Source organism: Anomaloglossus baeobatrachus, chromosome 11, assembly GCF_048569485.1.
Source record: "Anomaloglossus baeobatrachus isolate aAnoBae1 chromosome 11, aAnoBae1.hap1, whole genome shotgun sequence".
NCBI classification, from domain to species: domain Eukaryota; kingdom Metazoa; phylum Chordata; class Amphibia; order Anura; family Aromobatidae; genus Anomaloglossus; species Anomaloglossus baeobatrachus.
The window spans coordinates 35,218,273-35,234,747 of NC_134363.1; the positions used below are offsets into that span (position 1 = coordinate 35,218,273).

The 16,475-nt window shown below is 51.2% G+C and overlaps 1 protein-coding gene across 2 annotated transcripts in view; it reads left to right on the forward strand.

Moving 5' to 3' along the window:
- The window catches only part of GRIK5 (glutamate ionotropic receptor kainate type subunit 5), a 383,239-nt gene that overhangs the window by 143,283 nt on the left and 223,481 nt on the right, over positions 1-16,475 (forward strand). For both annotated transcript variants that reach the window (XM_075328483.1, XM_075328484.1), the window contains exon 2: positions 2,597-2,739. In XM_075328483.1, the coding sequence (XP_075184598.1) occupies positions 2,649-2,739 (91 nt within the window). In that variant the 5' untranslated portion in view covers positions 2,597-2,648. The remainder of the gene's footprint in view (positions 1-2,596; positions 2,740-16,475) is intronic.

A 16,475-nucleotide genomic window follows, 5' to 3' on the forward strand; every position in this document is an offset into this window, starting at 1 on the left:
TTTGATATAGATATGTTAAAGAGTAAATGTATGCAAAGGTGACATTAGTGTTTTGTTATTGGGGTGGGTGCAGCAGACCTTGTGGTTAGTGAGTCTTTGTTTTGTCGATGGGCGCCAACATCTTCTCCCGAGATTCCCATATCCATGCGGTCTTCTTTATAGCTCTGATTTTATAGTCCATAGTGGGTTTGCAGACCGATCCACGTTTCAGATGTTTGTCTTATGGGAGTGTCTCTCCCATAATAATATTAATAGTGAAGGCTAGATTAAGTTATGTGCATCTATCTCAGTAATATAGGCTGGATGTGAGCTCTGTGTGTGTCTCTCCCAGTAATATAGGCTGGATGTGAGCTCTGTGTGTCTCTCCCAGTAATATAGGCTGGATGTGAGCTGTGTGTGTCTCTCCCAGTAATATAGGCTGGATGTGAGCTCTGTGTGTCTCTCCCAGTAATATAGGCTGGATGTGAGCTCTGTGTGTCTCCCAGTAATATAGGCTGGATGTGAGCTGTGTGTGTCTCTCCCAGTAATATAGGCTGGATGTGAGCTCTGTGTGTCTCTCCCAGTAATATAGGCTGGATGTGAGCTCTGTGTGTCTCCCAGTAATATAGGCTGGATGTGAGCTGTGTGTGTCTCTCCCAGTAATATAGGCTGGATGTGAGCTCTGTGTGTCTCTCCCAGTAATATAGGCTGGATGTGAGCTGTGTGTGTCTCTCCCAGTAATATAGGCTGGATGTGAGCTGTGTGTGTCTCTCCCAGTAATATAGGCTGGTTGTGAGCTCTGTGTGTCTCTCCCAGTAATATAGGCTGGATGTGAGCTGTGTGTGTCTCTCCCAGTAATATAGGCTGGTTGTGAGCTCTGTGTGTCTCTCCCAGTAATATAGGCTGGATGTGAGCTGTGTGTGTCTTTCCCACTAATATAGGCTGGATGTGAGCTGTGTGTGTCTCTCCCAGTAATATAGGCTGGTTGTGAGCTCTGTGTGTCTCTCCCAGTAATATAGGCTGGATGTGAGCTGTGTGTGTCTCTCCCAGTAATATAGGCTGGATGTGAGCTGTGTGTGTCTCTCCCAGTAATATAGGCTGGATGTGAGCTGTGTGTGTCTCTCCCAGTAATATAGGCTGGATGTGAGCTCTGTGTGTGTCTCTCCCAGTAATATAGGCTGGATGTGAGCTCTGTGTGTGTCTCTCCCAGTAATATAGGCTGGATGTGAGGTCTGTGTATCTCTTCCAGTAATATGGGCTGGATGTTAGCTCTGTGTATCTCTCCCAGTAATATAGGCTGAATGTAAGCTCTGTGTGTCTCTCCGAGTAATATAGACTGGATGGGAGATCTGTGTGTCACTCAGTAATATAGGCTGGATGTGAGATCTGTGTGTCTCTCCCAGTATTATAGGCTAGATGTGAGATCTGTGTGTCTCTCCCAGTAATACAGGCTGGATGTGAGATCTGTGTGTCTCTCCCAGTAATATAGGTTGGATGTGAGATGTGTGTGTCTCTCTGAGTAATATAGACTGGATGGGAGATCTGTGTGTCTCTCCCAGTAATATAGGCTGGATGTGAGCTCTGTGTGTCTCTCCCAGTAATATAGGCTAGATGTGAGATCTGTGTGTCTCTCCCAGTAATATAGGCTGGATGTGAGCTCTGTGTGTCTCTCCCAGTATTATAGGCTAGATATGAGATGTGTGTGTCTCTCTGAGTAATATAGACTGGATGGGAGATCTGTGTGTCTCTTCCAGTAATATAGACTGGATGTGAGATCTGTGTGTCTCTCCCAGTATTATAGGCTAGATGTGAGATCTGTGTGTCTCTCCGAGTAATATAGACTGGATGGGAGATCTGTGTGTCACTCAGTAATATAGGCTGGATGTGAGATCTGTGTGTCTCTCCATTAATATAGGCTGGATGTGAGCTCTGTGTGTCTCTCAGTAATATAGGCTGGATGTGAGATCTGTGTGTCTCTCCATTAATATAGGCTGGATGTGAGCTCTGTGTGTCACTCAGTAATATAGGCTGGATGTGAGATCTGTGTGTCTCTCCATTAATATAGGCTGGATGTGAGCTCTGTGTGTCTCTCAGTAATATAGGCTGGATGTGAGATCTGTGTGTCTCTCCGAGTAATATAGACTGGATGGGAGATCTGTGTGTCACTCAGTAATATAGATTGGGCGGCACGGTGGCTCAATGGTTAGCACTGCAGTCTTGCAGCGCTGGGGTCCTGGGTTCAAATCCCACCAAGGACACCATCTGCAAGGAGTTTGTATGTTCTCCCCGTGTTTGCGTGGGTTTCCTCCGGGTACTCCGGTTTCCTCCCACATTCCATAGACATACAGATAGGGACTCTAGATTGTGAGCCCCAATGGGGACAGTGTTGCCAATGTATGTAAAGTGCTATGGAATTAATAGCGCTATATAAATGAATAAAATTATTATTATTATTATTATTATCTATTATTCTATTTAGAATGTTGCATTTAGGGAGCAAATTAACAATCTAATAAATCTGTGCAAACGTCAGGTGTACATGGTCGTTAATGATTTGGCCATATAGACTTTGTGTTTAACCCTATAAATAGTGTCACGTTCTTTCTTGTCCCATCAGGTGGTGTCAGCCTGGCTGCGCCTCGATCCGTCTCCATGAGGAGTAGAAGAAGATGCTGCAACCTGAGCTGGGAGCTCCGCTCCTCCTCCTGCTCCTGAGTCTCACCTCCCCTGGTGTCTCAATCCTGTCATCCTTACGTGTTGGTAAGCACTTTTGATATACCGTACTGTTGTGTGGTGCCCGGAAGCTCGCTGCTTGTCGTCTAGTCTGGATGAATTATGGTGACATTCTCATTGTAGCACAAAACGGCTTAAAAAGTCAAGTTTGTACCAAAAGTTGGGCCAAAATTTTGCAACTTTTTGCCATTTTTACCCCAGTCCTGGACAGCTCCAACTTAGTTGCACTCAACAAATTCTTATTTTTGCAATAAAAGTGACAGAAATTAAAACAACGTTTCGGAAGGTGGCGCACGGCAGTTAAAATATGCGCCAAATTCATCCCATGGTGCACGCCTCGAAACGAAATTGGCACTTTCTAATCCAGCGCATTCTCCATCTCCTGGTGCAAAACTGCAATATAAATCTATTAGTAAAAATGAAAGATGCCAAACCAGAGATCAGCGGAGCCACATGGTGCAACTTCTTTCTTCCTACAAGAGCAATCTGAACAGATAACATTTCGGGCCCCATTGATTAGGACTAGTGTTGTATCAATGGTATTGAAGAGACCTAGTGGGGTAAGATGCACTCCACGTAATTTGTTGCATCGTCATCCACCTTCGTGCATCTCGACATTAATATTACTCTACTCACTACTAAAATGGCATAATTTACTATGAATTCAGCAGGTGCCCTGTCCTGCAAATGCTCTGCCCAGAAGTGGCCAGGACGGGTGTGAAAACTCCAAAGGGGGCAAACATTTTTGCACAACTTTCCAACTTCATCCTTCATGCCTCAGCTGCTGCAGAACACGATAGTACACACCTCAGCTGCTGCAGAATATCCTAATACACATCAGCTGCTGCAGCATATCCTAATACACATCAGCTGCTGCAGCATATCATAGTACACACCGCAGCTGCTTCAGAACATCATAGTACGTGTCGCGGGCGGGGAGGACGCCGTCGCTGCTGCGCTCTCGCTAACGCTCGGGTCCGGCGCTGCTGCGGCTGCTGCCGCTGCTCAGTGGCTCGAGCGGTGGGCCGGATCCCGGGGACTTGAGCGGCGCTCCTCGCCCGTGAGTGAAAGGGGTGGTTGGTTTGGGGGATTTAGTCCGTGACGCCACCCACGGGTCGTGGTGAAGATAGGCACCACCGCTGCTGATGACTGGGATCCCGGGAGCGATGGTAAGGAGCAGCTGGGATGTTGTTTTCCCCCTCCGTGGGTAGGGGTCGGTGGTCCCGGGGCCCGGTGATGTTGTTGTGACGGGGAGGCAGGGTCGGTGAGGTGCAGGGTTGCAGGGACAGCGTGGCGCGGTGCCGGATGGCACGGGTGTACTCACTCAGCAAGAAAGGTACAAAGTCCTCAGTAAACCAAACGGCTGGATGGACGGGTCCCGCAGCCGGCTGCAGTGCTTCTCCCCGGACAGGTGATGGCGGCTGTCTTTCCCTGCACCTTGATGTTCTCTTTCTGACTACGATGGATTCCCAACGGTAGTCCGCTCCCCGGTGTATGGGTACCGGAGGAGCCCGTTTGCCCGCAGACACTGGCCCTTGGGTCTCTAGCCTTAGGCGGTAACTGTATACCCTCACGGTGTGGGCTGTTGACTTCAATCGGGACTTTTGCTGTTGTGAAACCCCTGGGGTTCCAGTCACATTCGGATCTGACTATTGTCGGCGGCTCCAAACCTGGTCGGGGTCCGATGGCCTTGCCTGTGTGTGCTTGCTTCACTTCGCTCCCCGGTCGGTACCGGTGGGCCGTCGCCCGTCCCCGGTCCTACGGTTCCGCGTTGCTCCACCACTCCTGCAGACGGCCACCACCGTCTGCCAACCTTGCTGTCAGTGCCTGGGCCACAAACCCAGACACCCAAGTGCTTGCTCCTCTCATTTCAAACTCCTCCACTCAACTGTCACTTTTCCCGCCTCCAGGCCTGTGAACTCCTCGGTGGGCGGGGCCAACCGCTTGGCGCCGCCCCACCTGGTGTGGCCATCAGACACTGGAGGGAGGCAACAAGGGTTTTTGTTTGGCTGGTGTCCCTGTCTAATGGGGGGTGGGGTGTTTGTGTGTTATCTGTGATGACCTGGTTAGGCCAGGGCGCCACATTTCCCCTTGGTGAAATGCAGACCGTCCGCGTGCTGCCCGTCCATCACCGGTTTTATTTTTCAACTGTAAAAAGATAAATTAACATGTAAAACATTTTAACATACGCATTTTTGTGAGGACACTTCAAACGTTGCACATATATATAACATTTTTAATAACAGACGGACAGATGTCTTCTGCTCTCCCACCCAAGCAACCTAGCCCTGATGCTGCCCCTAAGAAGTGGGCAGCACCCCTTGACCCCAGTCCAGGTTCAGGCTGCCCGAGCGGGAACGGGTACGGTGACTCGACCCCGGCTGTCATTTCAGGGGACCCCACGTCCTTGGGGGACCCCTGACCCCCGGAGGATGGCCACCGGTCCTGGTGGTGGCCGGGCCCCAGCCTGCTCTGCTGCGGGCCCTTCCTCCAATCTGCCTCTCCGGAGGCGGCACCGATGGAATATCACTCCTCAACTTATTTACAAGCCCACTTGTTCGTGGGTGGCCTGCTAGTTCTCGGCCTTGTCCATGAGTAGTCTCTCATGCAGGTTGTAAAACACACAGGGTCCCTCCCGGGACAACTTGCCGGCAACGGCCGGAATAATCATGTAGACAATCAGGTAAATGTCACGGTTCATTAGAGTTATTCATTTAAACTGCTGAGGGTCCCAACGGGGGACAACTGCTTGCAACGGAGGACCGCTGCCACTACTTGAGGTCATACTCCTCTGAGACCTCCTCCAGCTCCACATCCGGACGGCTTGGTGGAGGAGGGGGCTGGGGCCGCATCTGCTCACTGCGGCTCTTCCTCTGTTTTACATCCAGGGCGAACCAGCCCCTCTCTCCGCAGTGGCGGGTGTAAGTCACTAGGTCTCCCGGCAGTAGATCACGACTTGGGTGGCCCGTGGGGAGGTGTGAATTGACATCACAGCGGGCCACGAATACTTCGGCCTCCAGGCCCTACTCATAGATGAAGCCGAACCCCCTTTGTTGGTCGAACTGCCGGAATTGACCCTCGTACACCGGGCTCCGCACCCGAAAGGTGGCATGATGGAGTGCATCTTTCTCTCGGATCACCCTCGCCAGCACTTCGGCCCTCTGCTGCTCTCTAGCGGCGATCTCCCGGCCAAACGGGTTTGGCTCCCTGTCCCAGTATGGGGCGTTGGCAGACCCCTGCGCCCGGGTCGGGCCCCGCTGGACCGCACCCACACTGGCCACGACCGGTTCTCTGTTGTGGGGGTCCTGCGGTGACATGGCCTGAACTGCGGTTTTGCAGTTGCGGCCCGGCGCAGCCTCAGCCGAGGCGGGGGATTCAGGGCTTGTTGACCTCACCCATTGAGCCTCCAGGCCAGCAGCGGCTGGTTCTTCCACGGCCGGGCGGACTGCCGGAGCCGGGACGGCTTCAGGTGTGGCCACTTCCGGGGCCGATGGCTCCTTGTCGCGGACAGCTACTTCCCGCGGGGCCTTCCACGGTAGCGGGAGGGACGCAGGCCGGTCCCAAACTACGCCCCCAGGCCGGTCCTCCAGGGTGGACGGGTTGGCTTCCGCTACCGGTGTTGGGGGTAGCAGACCGAGCGGAGGGGCAACAGCAGCTGGTACGGATGGCGGGGGAAGCAGAAGGGTGAGCGAGCGCAGGCCGGGCCCCTCAGCCGCAGCGGCCGGTCCTTCTCGGACATAGGGGCGTGGGTCGCTTACCCGCTTCTCCAACTCTGTCTCCACCTCGCGTCTCCGCACGGCCGCCGCCACTTCCTCCATCTCAGCCACCCAGCGCTCCATCAAAAAGCGGACCTGGGCTTGAAGGCGACAGCACATCCACCCGGACGGACGGGACATCATGCGTGGCCGTATTCCAGGAACCAATTGCTGGCAGAGTCCTGGCGTCCCCGCTTTTATAGCCTCGGCTACATCAGGCAGACACACTCTCGCGCCCCCTTGGTACTCTTCAGCACTTTCATTTGTTGGGGGCGGGGCTTCGCTTTCGCGCCTTCCCTGCTCGGAGAAGATGCTCGAGCGGGAGATTTTCGCGCCAAGATGGCGGTGCTTCAAAATTTTCGGCCGGACACCGCCAGCGGAGATCACAAGGCGCACTTCTACTGGTAAATAGAGGGGTTCAATCCTGTTCGTGACACCAAGTTGTTGCGGGCGGGGAGGACGCCGTCGCTGCTGCGCTCTCGCTAATGCTCGGGTCCGGCGCTGCTGCGGCTGCTGCCGCTGCTCGGTGGCTCGAGCGGTGGGCCGGATCCTGGGGACTCGAGCGGCGCTCCTCGCCAGTGAGTGAAAGGGGTGGTTGGTTTGGGGGATTTAGTCCGTGACGCCACCCACGGGTCGTGGTGAAGATAGGCACCACCGCTGCTGATGACGGGGATCCCGGGAGCGATGGTAAGGAGCAGCTGGGATGTTGTTTTCCCCCTCCGTGGGTAGGGGTCGGTGGTCCCGGGGCCCGGTGATGTTGTTGTGACGGAGAGGCAGGGTCGGTGAGGTGCAGGGTTGCAGGGACAGAGCGGCGCGGTGCCGGATGGCACGGGTGTACTCACTCAGCAAGAAAGGTACAAAGTCCTCGGTAAACCAAACGGCTGGATGGACGGGTCCCGCAGCCGGCTGCAGTGCTTCTCCCCGGACAGGTGATGGCGGCTGTCTTTCCCTGCACCTTGATGTTCTCTTTCTGACTACTATGGATTTTCAACGGTAGTCCACTCCCCGGTGTATGGGTACTGGAGGAGCCCGTTTGCCCGCAGACGCTGGCCCTTGGGTCTCTAGCCTTAGGCGGTAGCTGTATACCCTCACTGTGTGGGCGGTTGCCTTCAATCGAGACTTTTGCTGTTGTGAAACCCCTGGGGTTCCAGTCACATTCGGATCTGACTACTGGCGGCTCCAAGCCTGGTCGGGGTCCGATGGCCCTGCCTGTGTGTGCTGGCTTCACTTCGCTCCCCGGTCGGTACCGGTGGGCCGTCGCCCGTCCCCGGTCCTACGGTTCCGCGTTGCTCCACCACTCCTGCAGACGGCCACCACCGTCTGCCAACCTTGCTGTCAGTGCCTGGGCCACAAACCCAGACACCCAAGTGCTTGCTCCTCTCATTTCAAACTCCTCCACTCAACTGTCACTTTTCCCGCCTCCAGGCCTGTGAACTCCTCGGTGGGTGGAGTCAACCGCTTAGCTCCGCCCCACCTGGTGTGGACATCAGACCCTGGAAGGAGGCAACAAGGGTTTCTGTTTGGCTGGTGTCCCTGTCTAATGGGGGGTGGGGTGTTTGTGTGTTATCTGTGATGACCTGGCTAGGCCAGGGTGCCACATACGCACTTCATCTGCTGCAGAACATGGTACTACACACCTCAGCTGCTGCAGAACATCGTTATAATACCTCAGGTGTTGCAGAACATAATAGTACATACCGCAGCTTCTCCAGAACATCATAGTAACCTCAGTTGCTGCAGAACATCATAGTACCCGCTTCAGCTGGTGCACAATATTATAGTACCCGCTTCCGCTGCTGCACAACATCATAGTACCCGCCTCAGCTGCTGCAGAACATCATAGTATTCACCTCAGGTGCTGCAGAACATCATAGTACACGCCTCAGCTGCTGCAGAACATCATAGCACACGCCTCAGCTGCTGCAGAACATCATAGTACACGCCTCAGCTGCTGTAGAACATCATTGTACACGCCTCAGCTGCTGCAGAACATCATAGTACACGCCTCAGCTGCTGCAGAACATCATAGTACACGCCTCAGCTGCTGCAGAACATCATAGTACACGCCTCAGCTGCTGCAGAATATCATAGTACACGCCTCAGCTGCTGTAGAACATCATTGTACACGCCTCAGCTGCTGCAGAACATCATTACACATGCATCAGCTGCTCCAGAAGCTCGTAATAAACCTGCCTCAACCATAGCACACGCCTCAACTGTTGCAGAACATCATAGTACTCACCTCAGCTGCTGCAGAATATCATAGTACTCACCTCAGCTGCTGCAGAATATCATAGTACCCGCCTCACTTGCTGCAGAGCATCATAGTACCTGACTCAGCTGCTGTAGAACATCATTGTACACGCCTCAGCTGCTGCAGAACATCATAGTATTCACCTCAGGTGCTGCAGAACATCATAGTACACGCCTCAGCTGCTGCAGATCATCATAGTACACGCCTCAGCTGCTGCAGATCATCATAGTACACGCCTCAGCTGCTGCAGAACATCATAGTACACGCCTCAGCTGCTGTAGAACATCATAGTACACGCCTCAGCTGCTGTAGAACATCATAGTACACGCCTCAGCTGCTGTAGAACATCATAGTACACGCCTCAGCTGCTGTAGAACATCATTGTACACGCCTCAGCTGCTGTAGAACATCATAGTACACGCCTCAGCTGCTGTAGAACATCATTGTACACGCCTCAGCTGCTGTAGAACATCATAGTACACGCCTCAGCTGCTGTAGAACATCATAGTACACGCCTCAGCTGCTGTAGAACATCATAGTACACGCCTCAGCTGCTGTAGAACATCATAGTACACGCCTCAGCTGCTGTAGAACATCATAGTACACGCCTCAGCTGCTGCAGAACATCATTACACATGCATCAGCTGCTCCAGAAGCTCGTAATAAACCTGCCTCAACCATAGCACACGCCTCAACTGTTGCAGAACATCATAGTACTCACCTCAGCTGCTGCAGAATATCATAGTACCTGCCTCAGCTGCTGCAGAACATCATAGTATTCACCTCAGGTGCTGCAGAACATCATAGTACATGCCTCAGCTGCTGCAGAACATCATAATACACGCCTCAGCTGCTGTAGAACATCATAGTACACGCCTCAGCTGCTGCGGAACATCATTACACATGCATCAGCTGCTCCAGAAGCTCGTAATAAACCTGCCTCAACCATAGCACACGCCTCAACTGCTGCAGAACATCATAGTACTCACCTCAGCTGCTGCAGAACATCATAGTACTCACCTCAGCTGCTGCAGAGCATCATAGTACCTGCCTCAGCTGCTGTAGAACATCATAGTACACGCCTCAGCTGCTGCAGAACATTGCAATATACACCTCAGCTGCTGCAGAACATTGCAATATACACCTCAGCTGCTGCAGAACATTGCATTACACGCCTCAGCTGCTGCAGAACATCATAGTACCCGCCTCAGCTGCTGCAGAACATCATAGTACCCGCCTCAGCTGCTGCAGAAAATCATAGTACACGCCTCAGCTGCTGCAGAACATCGTAATGCACACCCCAGCTGCTTCAGAACATTATAGTACCCGTTGATTATGACTGGCGGCGCCCGCTCTTCCTATGTACTGGATGTTGGGGTGGGCAATGCACAATTCTCTGTGCTCTAATATGATGAATTAACCCTTGCCTACACTGCGGGCCGCACACGCCTGGTGTATAATTGCTTTTGGCATCGTGGCAACATGTCTGCGAATATATATCCCAGATCTGGCAGCTTTGCCTTTTGGCGCCCGTCAGCTGCGCAGCCAGATTGCCAAAGGTTGCTAGGGCAAGCTGTAAAAATGCTGGCTATGCGCTGAGCGACCTCCCGGGTATGTACCGAGACGGGCGCCGCGGCTTCTCTCCTTCCCTCCAGGGGTTAAAGTTATTATACCATTGTTCTCCGATCTGATTTACCCTATTGATTATCCTCAAAGATGTTATTTTAGCTGAGGACACAAGTCCCATACATCAGTATTGCTGCCAAATCCATTTACTTCTCCTCTGCGATCTGCAGTTTATTTCATGCGCGTCAGGCTATGCAACCATGAGGCCTGGATTACCCAGAAGGCAACTGCACAAAGTAACCGGGGACCACAAACCGGGGTCTTTGATCAGGATTCATGGACTGGCTAGTAATACAATATAACCTTGTGTGCTGCAGGAGTATACAGCTATATAAGCCCTTGTCATATCCTCATGCTTAGGAGTGGATATGCTGAGTGGACGCACCCTTCCTGGTGTGATATAAGAGCTGTGCTATTTGATATGGCCAATCCAATGTCTCCCTTTGCTGCCTCCCCCTTTTTATCTGTGAAATACTGAATGATTACCTGCAGCTGCATCTCCCTCCTCCCTCTTTAGCTTACCATGTTAAGTTTTGTACAATTTACAGATTTGCTATTGTTTTTTTTCATAGCCTAAAGATAAATTGCATATATAAAGGGAAGAACAAAAACTACTGGACTAGGCATGATCTACAATCAATGTCTTAAGGGTAAAAGAATTTTTGACTGGAGGGGGACAACTGCTAAAACAAAAGAGCTCGTACTAGCACTGTGTCATGATGTGACTATGGGAATAGGGGACAGGGGCTCCTAGACTGGCTAGGGGGGCCCTGGCTATCCCTGATCTCAAAGATACCCCTAAAGGTGGAGATGTCTGAGCCGCCTTCCTGAGATCTGAGATACCCCTGAAGGGGGAAATGTCAGAGCCACCTTTCTGAGTTCTCAGAGATACCCCTGAAGGTGGAGATGTCTGAGCCACCTTCCTGAGATCTGAGATACCCCTGAAGGTGGAGATGTCTGAGCCGCCTTCCTGAGATCTGAGATACCCCTGAAGGTGGAGATGTCTGAGCTGCCTTCCTGAGTTCTCAGAGATACCCCTGAAGGGGGAGATGTCTGAGCCACCTTCCTGAGATCTGAGATACCCCTAAAGGTGGAGATGTCTGAACTGCCTTCCTGAGATCTCAGTGATACCCCTGAAGGTGGAGATGTCTGAGCCGCCTTCCTGAGATCTGAGAGATACCCTTGAAGGGGGAGATGTCTGAGACGCCTTCCTGGCCCTACTCCTGACTAGCTTTGATCTTATCCCCCCTCCCTTTATCCCAGGGGAGTTTGTTCCTGGGGCAGGAGTGAGATTAAACCCACAGAAATAAAGAAACCAGAGAAACCAAAACTTTGTCACACAGAGGTATAAGACAATAAAGGATAAGGAGAAAAATAAGAGCAGGGAGGAAACAACAAGACGACAGGTAACTCCACAACTGCACCACGCACAAAGCAACGCAATCACCAGTAGTACTGATACACAACAGCACACAGACCAACACAGCATAAAACTATAGTCGGCGTTAGGTGGAAGCTCTCCTCCTCCCTAAATATGAGAGAAGCAGATGTGATAGGCTTCCTATGACATGTGATCCCAGAAGTAAACTGGCAGGCTAGAAGATGTTAACTCTTACAAGCCTGACTAAAGGCCCTGTCACACACAGAGATAAATCTGCGGCAGATCTGTGGTTGCAGTGAAATTGTGGACAATCAGTGCCAGGTTTGTGGCTGTGTACAAATGGAACACTATGTCCATGATTTCACTGCAACCACAGATCTGCCAAAGATTTATCTCTATGTGCGTCGGGGCCTTAAGAATGAACACACAGCTGGTCAACGCCAGAGCCTACCTGTGAAGCTTAGAAACGCCAGAGAAACTATCTAGTGGAGTGTCAGAATCTGTAATGTGAACAGTGTCAGATGCCGGCGTGACAACCGGTGAGTTTTGTACAAAATCTCTGTGTGACACACCGCTCTCCTCTACAGATTTTCATTTGCACCCATCATTAATTTTAGAATCCATATCAAGTCTTGAAGTCAACAGTGAGCTGAAAGGTTCTGTATCTCCACATAGTCTGAAAACGTCTGATTATGTCACTTTAAGACCAGGTGCCCCTTCCTGAAGTGCTGCCTTAGGCACAGGCCTGTTAGAGTTACGGACACTGTTATAGTACCATAGCTCTTAACTGAATTTTGAATCTTCTTATTAGTAATTGTCAGTGGTCATCTTCATTAAAAAATATATGCTGTGTCACTTTAAGAGAAAACGCGCCTACCTGGAGGGCTGCCTTAGGTCTGGGCCTGATAAGAATGCCAGAAAGTGTTTTGGTCTCCGACCTTAGGTGAGGATCTGCACTTCCATTTTAGTGATTAGTAGTAGCCACCTTCACCAATCAAAACGTCTAGCATGCCATTTTAAGAGCAGATGCCCTTTCCTGGAGGCCGCCCCATGCACAGGCCTGTTTAGAGAACCACTATTTTAGTAGCTAAATTATTAGTTGAGCTTCTCAAAATACTTTTTAGTTGGTGGTGGTCATCACCTTCATCAGTCATAACTTCTGACATGTGAATTTAAAAGTAGATACCCTTTCCTGGAACGCCACACCACGCACAGGCCTGTTAGAGAATCGGACAGTATTTCAGTTGCTTAAATCTTATTTGAGCTTCTACATCTTCTTTTTACTTGCACGTGGTCATCACCTTTCACTAATCATAATTTCTGATATGTGACCTTAAGAGCAGATGCCCTTTCCTGGAAGGCCGCCCCATGCACTGGCCTGTTAAAGAACAGTATAGTATTTTAGCTGCTTAAATCTAAGTTGAGCTTCTACAACTTTTTTACTTGCTCGTGGTCATCACCATCACAACTCATAACATTTGACATGTAACTATAAGAGCAGACACCCTTTCCTGGAAGGCCACCCAATGCACAGGCCTGTTACAGACCCGGACAGTATTTTAGTCTAAATCTTAGTTGAGCTTTTACAAATTTCTTTTAGTTGCTTGTAGTCATCACCTTCATCACTCATAACTTCTAACTTGTGACTTTAACAGCAGACGCCCTTTCCTGTAGGGCTGCCCTAGGGATGGGCCTATTAGATTGCCAATGTTTTGGTCTCATAGATCTTAGCTGAGCTTATTGATAAAAGTTTGAATACTCAAACCATAAAGCTTTTCTACACCCAGCAGATCCATTATTATAGTTCTCTCTAAATATACAGCTCGCTGGGCACCAATGTCATATTTCATCCATTCTTTTAGGTTCCAGTATATTGGCTATGAATCAGTCCTTTAACGATGGTACCTTGTTCCTCTTGTCTCGGTAATGTTCTAGCGAATTGATAAAGCACAATATTGGTTCATTCCATAAAATGGCTGATATCACAGCAGGGTGTCAATATGCCAAAGATTTCACCGGACTGGACATTTACAGCCCTGGGGGACCAAACTGAACTGTCCATCAGAATGACTTATCTTCTATTGATTAACGCTCTCGCGACTAGGTAGGAAGATCTATAGAGTGCGTTAAGCGAGGAGCCTTTGAAGGCTTCAGCTATTCCCCATCTGCTTGTGCTCGGCAATCTGCTCCGATTCCACTCTGATTCATTCTCGTGATTCAGGTTTGTCCTTACTCATTTGTGATCCATCCTTCGCTTTTGTCATATTGGCCTTGGTAAAATTTCTTTTGCTATGTTTTGTTTGGGGGGCTGTTGGAGGAGATAATGGGTTTGAAAGCAACCTGGAGATTCATGAGGAGCAGGAGAAGCTGTCCACATTTAGGTTATTTGTTCTCCACGGCTTGTTTCCTAAAGAGCAGAGGAGAGCGAGCCGGCAGAGCCCTGGCTGTGTTTATCACCATGGTGTACGCTCGATCATCTGATGCAATGAGCTCTCCTCGCAGCTCAGGCTCTAATTCATGGAGCTCAGTTAATGTCGGATTAATTACGTTGTGTGTACTTATCTTTCCTGTTCCACATTGCTTTGGGTTTCTGCTACGTGTACTTAACGTCACTCAAATCGGCATGCGTGCTACCACCTTTCCCAGCGTCGTCTTCTCATGTGCATTATTTCTACTATATACCGCTTTTAAAGGAGTACTCCCATCTTCAACCTTTATTTACCGGATGTGTCCTCCACTCCGATCAATGGATAGTTTGCAAACCTGATAATTGCTCATGAGCCTTGCTGTCATGCTAGGTGCTGGGAAATACTAAGCACACGGCGAAAAGGTCAGGGAAAGGGAAGATGATGACCCCTGACTGAACCTACTGCTAATCCCTGGGGAACCTTACCACCCTAGAGGAACCAAAGAGCTTAGTCTCGTTGTCATACTAGGTACAGGGAAGTACCAAGAGCACGGTGGAAGAGAAGGGAAATTCTGTGTCTAGGGAAAGAGAAGATGGTGACCCCTGGCCAAACTTACTGTTGGTTCCTGGGGTACCTCACCACCCTAGAGGAACCCAAGAGCTTAGTCTCGTTGTCATACTAGGTACAGGGTAGTACCAAGAGCACGGTGGAAGGGAAGGGAAATCCTGTGTCTAGGGAAAGAGAAGATGGTGACCCCTGGCCAAACTTACTGCTGGTTCCTGGGGTACCTCACCACCCTAGAGGAACCCAAGAGCTTAGTCTCGTTGTCATACTAGGTACAGGGAAGTACCAAGAGCACGGTGGAAGGGAAGGGAAATCCTGTGTCTAGGGAAAGAGAAGATGGTGACCCCTGGCCAAACTTACTGCTGGTTCCTGGGGTACCTCACCACCCTAGAGGAACCCAAGAGCTTAGTCTTGTTGTCACACTAGGTACATAGGTACAGGGAAGTACCAAGAGCACGGTAAAAGGGAAGGGAAACCCTGTGTCTAGGGAAAGAGAAGATGGTGACTCCTGGCCAAACCTACTGCTGGTCCCTGGGATCCCTCATCACCCTAATTTTTAAAGCAATTTTGCTTCTAACCCAAGTGCACCTGTGACGCCCTGGACTATCCAGGTCGTCCCAGGTAGACACAACACTACTACACACCCCCTTCCCAGTTAGGTAACAGCAGTCAAACTAAAAGCCTTGTCATCACCCTCCAGGTTTGATGTCCACACCAGGGAGGTGGAGCCAGGCGGTTGGCTCCACCCACCGAGGAGTTCACAGGCCTGGAGGTGGGAGAACAGAGGAGTTGAAGTCTAGCTCAGGCTCTGGAAGGAGTGAAGTTCAAGTCCAGAAGCAGACCTGTGCTCAGGCCTGCCAAAGACTACTACGGTGGCTGGGTTGGAGCCCAGTCGCCACTGGCAAGGAGGCAGATGGTAGTGGCCACCTGCAGGAGACCGGGAATATGACCGGTGGAACCGTAAGGGACCGGGACAAGGTAGTGGCTCGCCAGAACCAAACCGGGGAGCCAACTGGATACCGGAGCACCAGGCAGGGTACTCAGACCCCGAACTAGGCTAGAAGCCACCACCATAGTCAAATCAACTGATTGCGGTCTGGCCCTCAGGGGTTCATTCCCAACTAAGTCCCGATTTGAAGGCAACAGTCCAACTATTCCGAGATAAGTGCCACCGCCAAGGGCCAGAGATCCAAAGGGCCAGCGTCTTCAGCAAACGGGCTCCTACAGCAGATACACGTCGGGGAGCGGACTACCGGTGCCTAGGCACAGGAGTCAAGATTCACATAGAGGTGCAGTAGAAAGGCGGACATTACCAACCTAATCTGAGAGAAACTGCAGCTGGCTTCGGGCCCCGTTCATCACTCCATTTGGTTTACCAGTGACTCCAGTGTCTTGTGTCAGAGTGAGTACACCAGTGCCAACCGGCACCGCGCCGCGCTGCACCGCAACACTACCCCCTGCACCCGGGACCCGGCCCATCGGACCCCGGGACCAACATCCCCTACCCACGGAGGGGTCAACACCTAGCTGCGCTACTACATCACTCCCGGGGGCCCCCACACCTTCACCGCAGCGGTGGTGTCTACAATCACCACAACCTGTGGGTGGCGTCACGAACTATCACTTCAAATCCAAATACCCCAAATCCCTGCATAGTAGCGCCAACTCCCTTGAAGAGCGACGTGACCCCCGGGTCCGTGAGAGGCTCGAGCCACCACCCACTATACGAACACGGATCCGAGCGGCTCGGTGGTCGCAGCCGAGCCCGCGGGGTG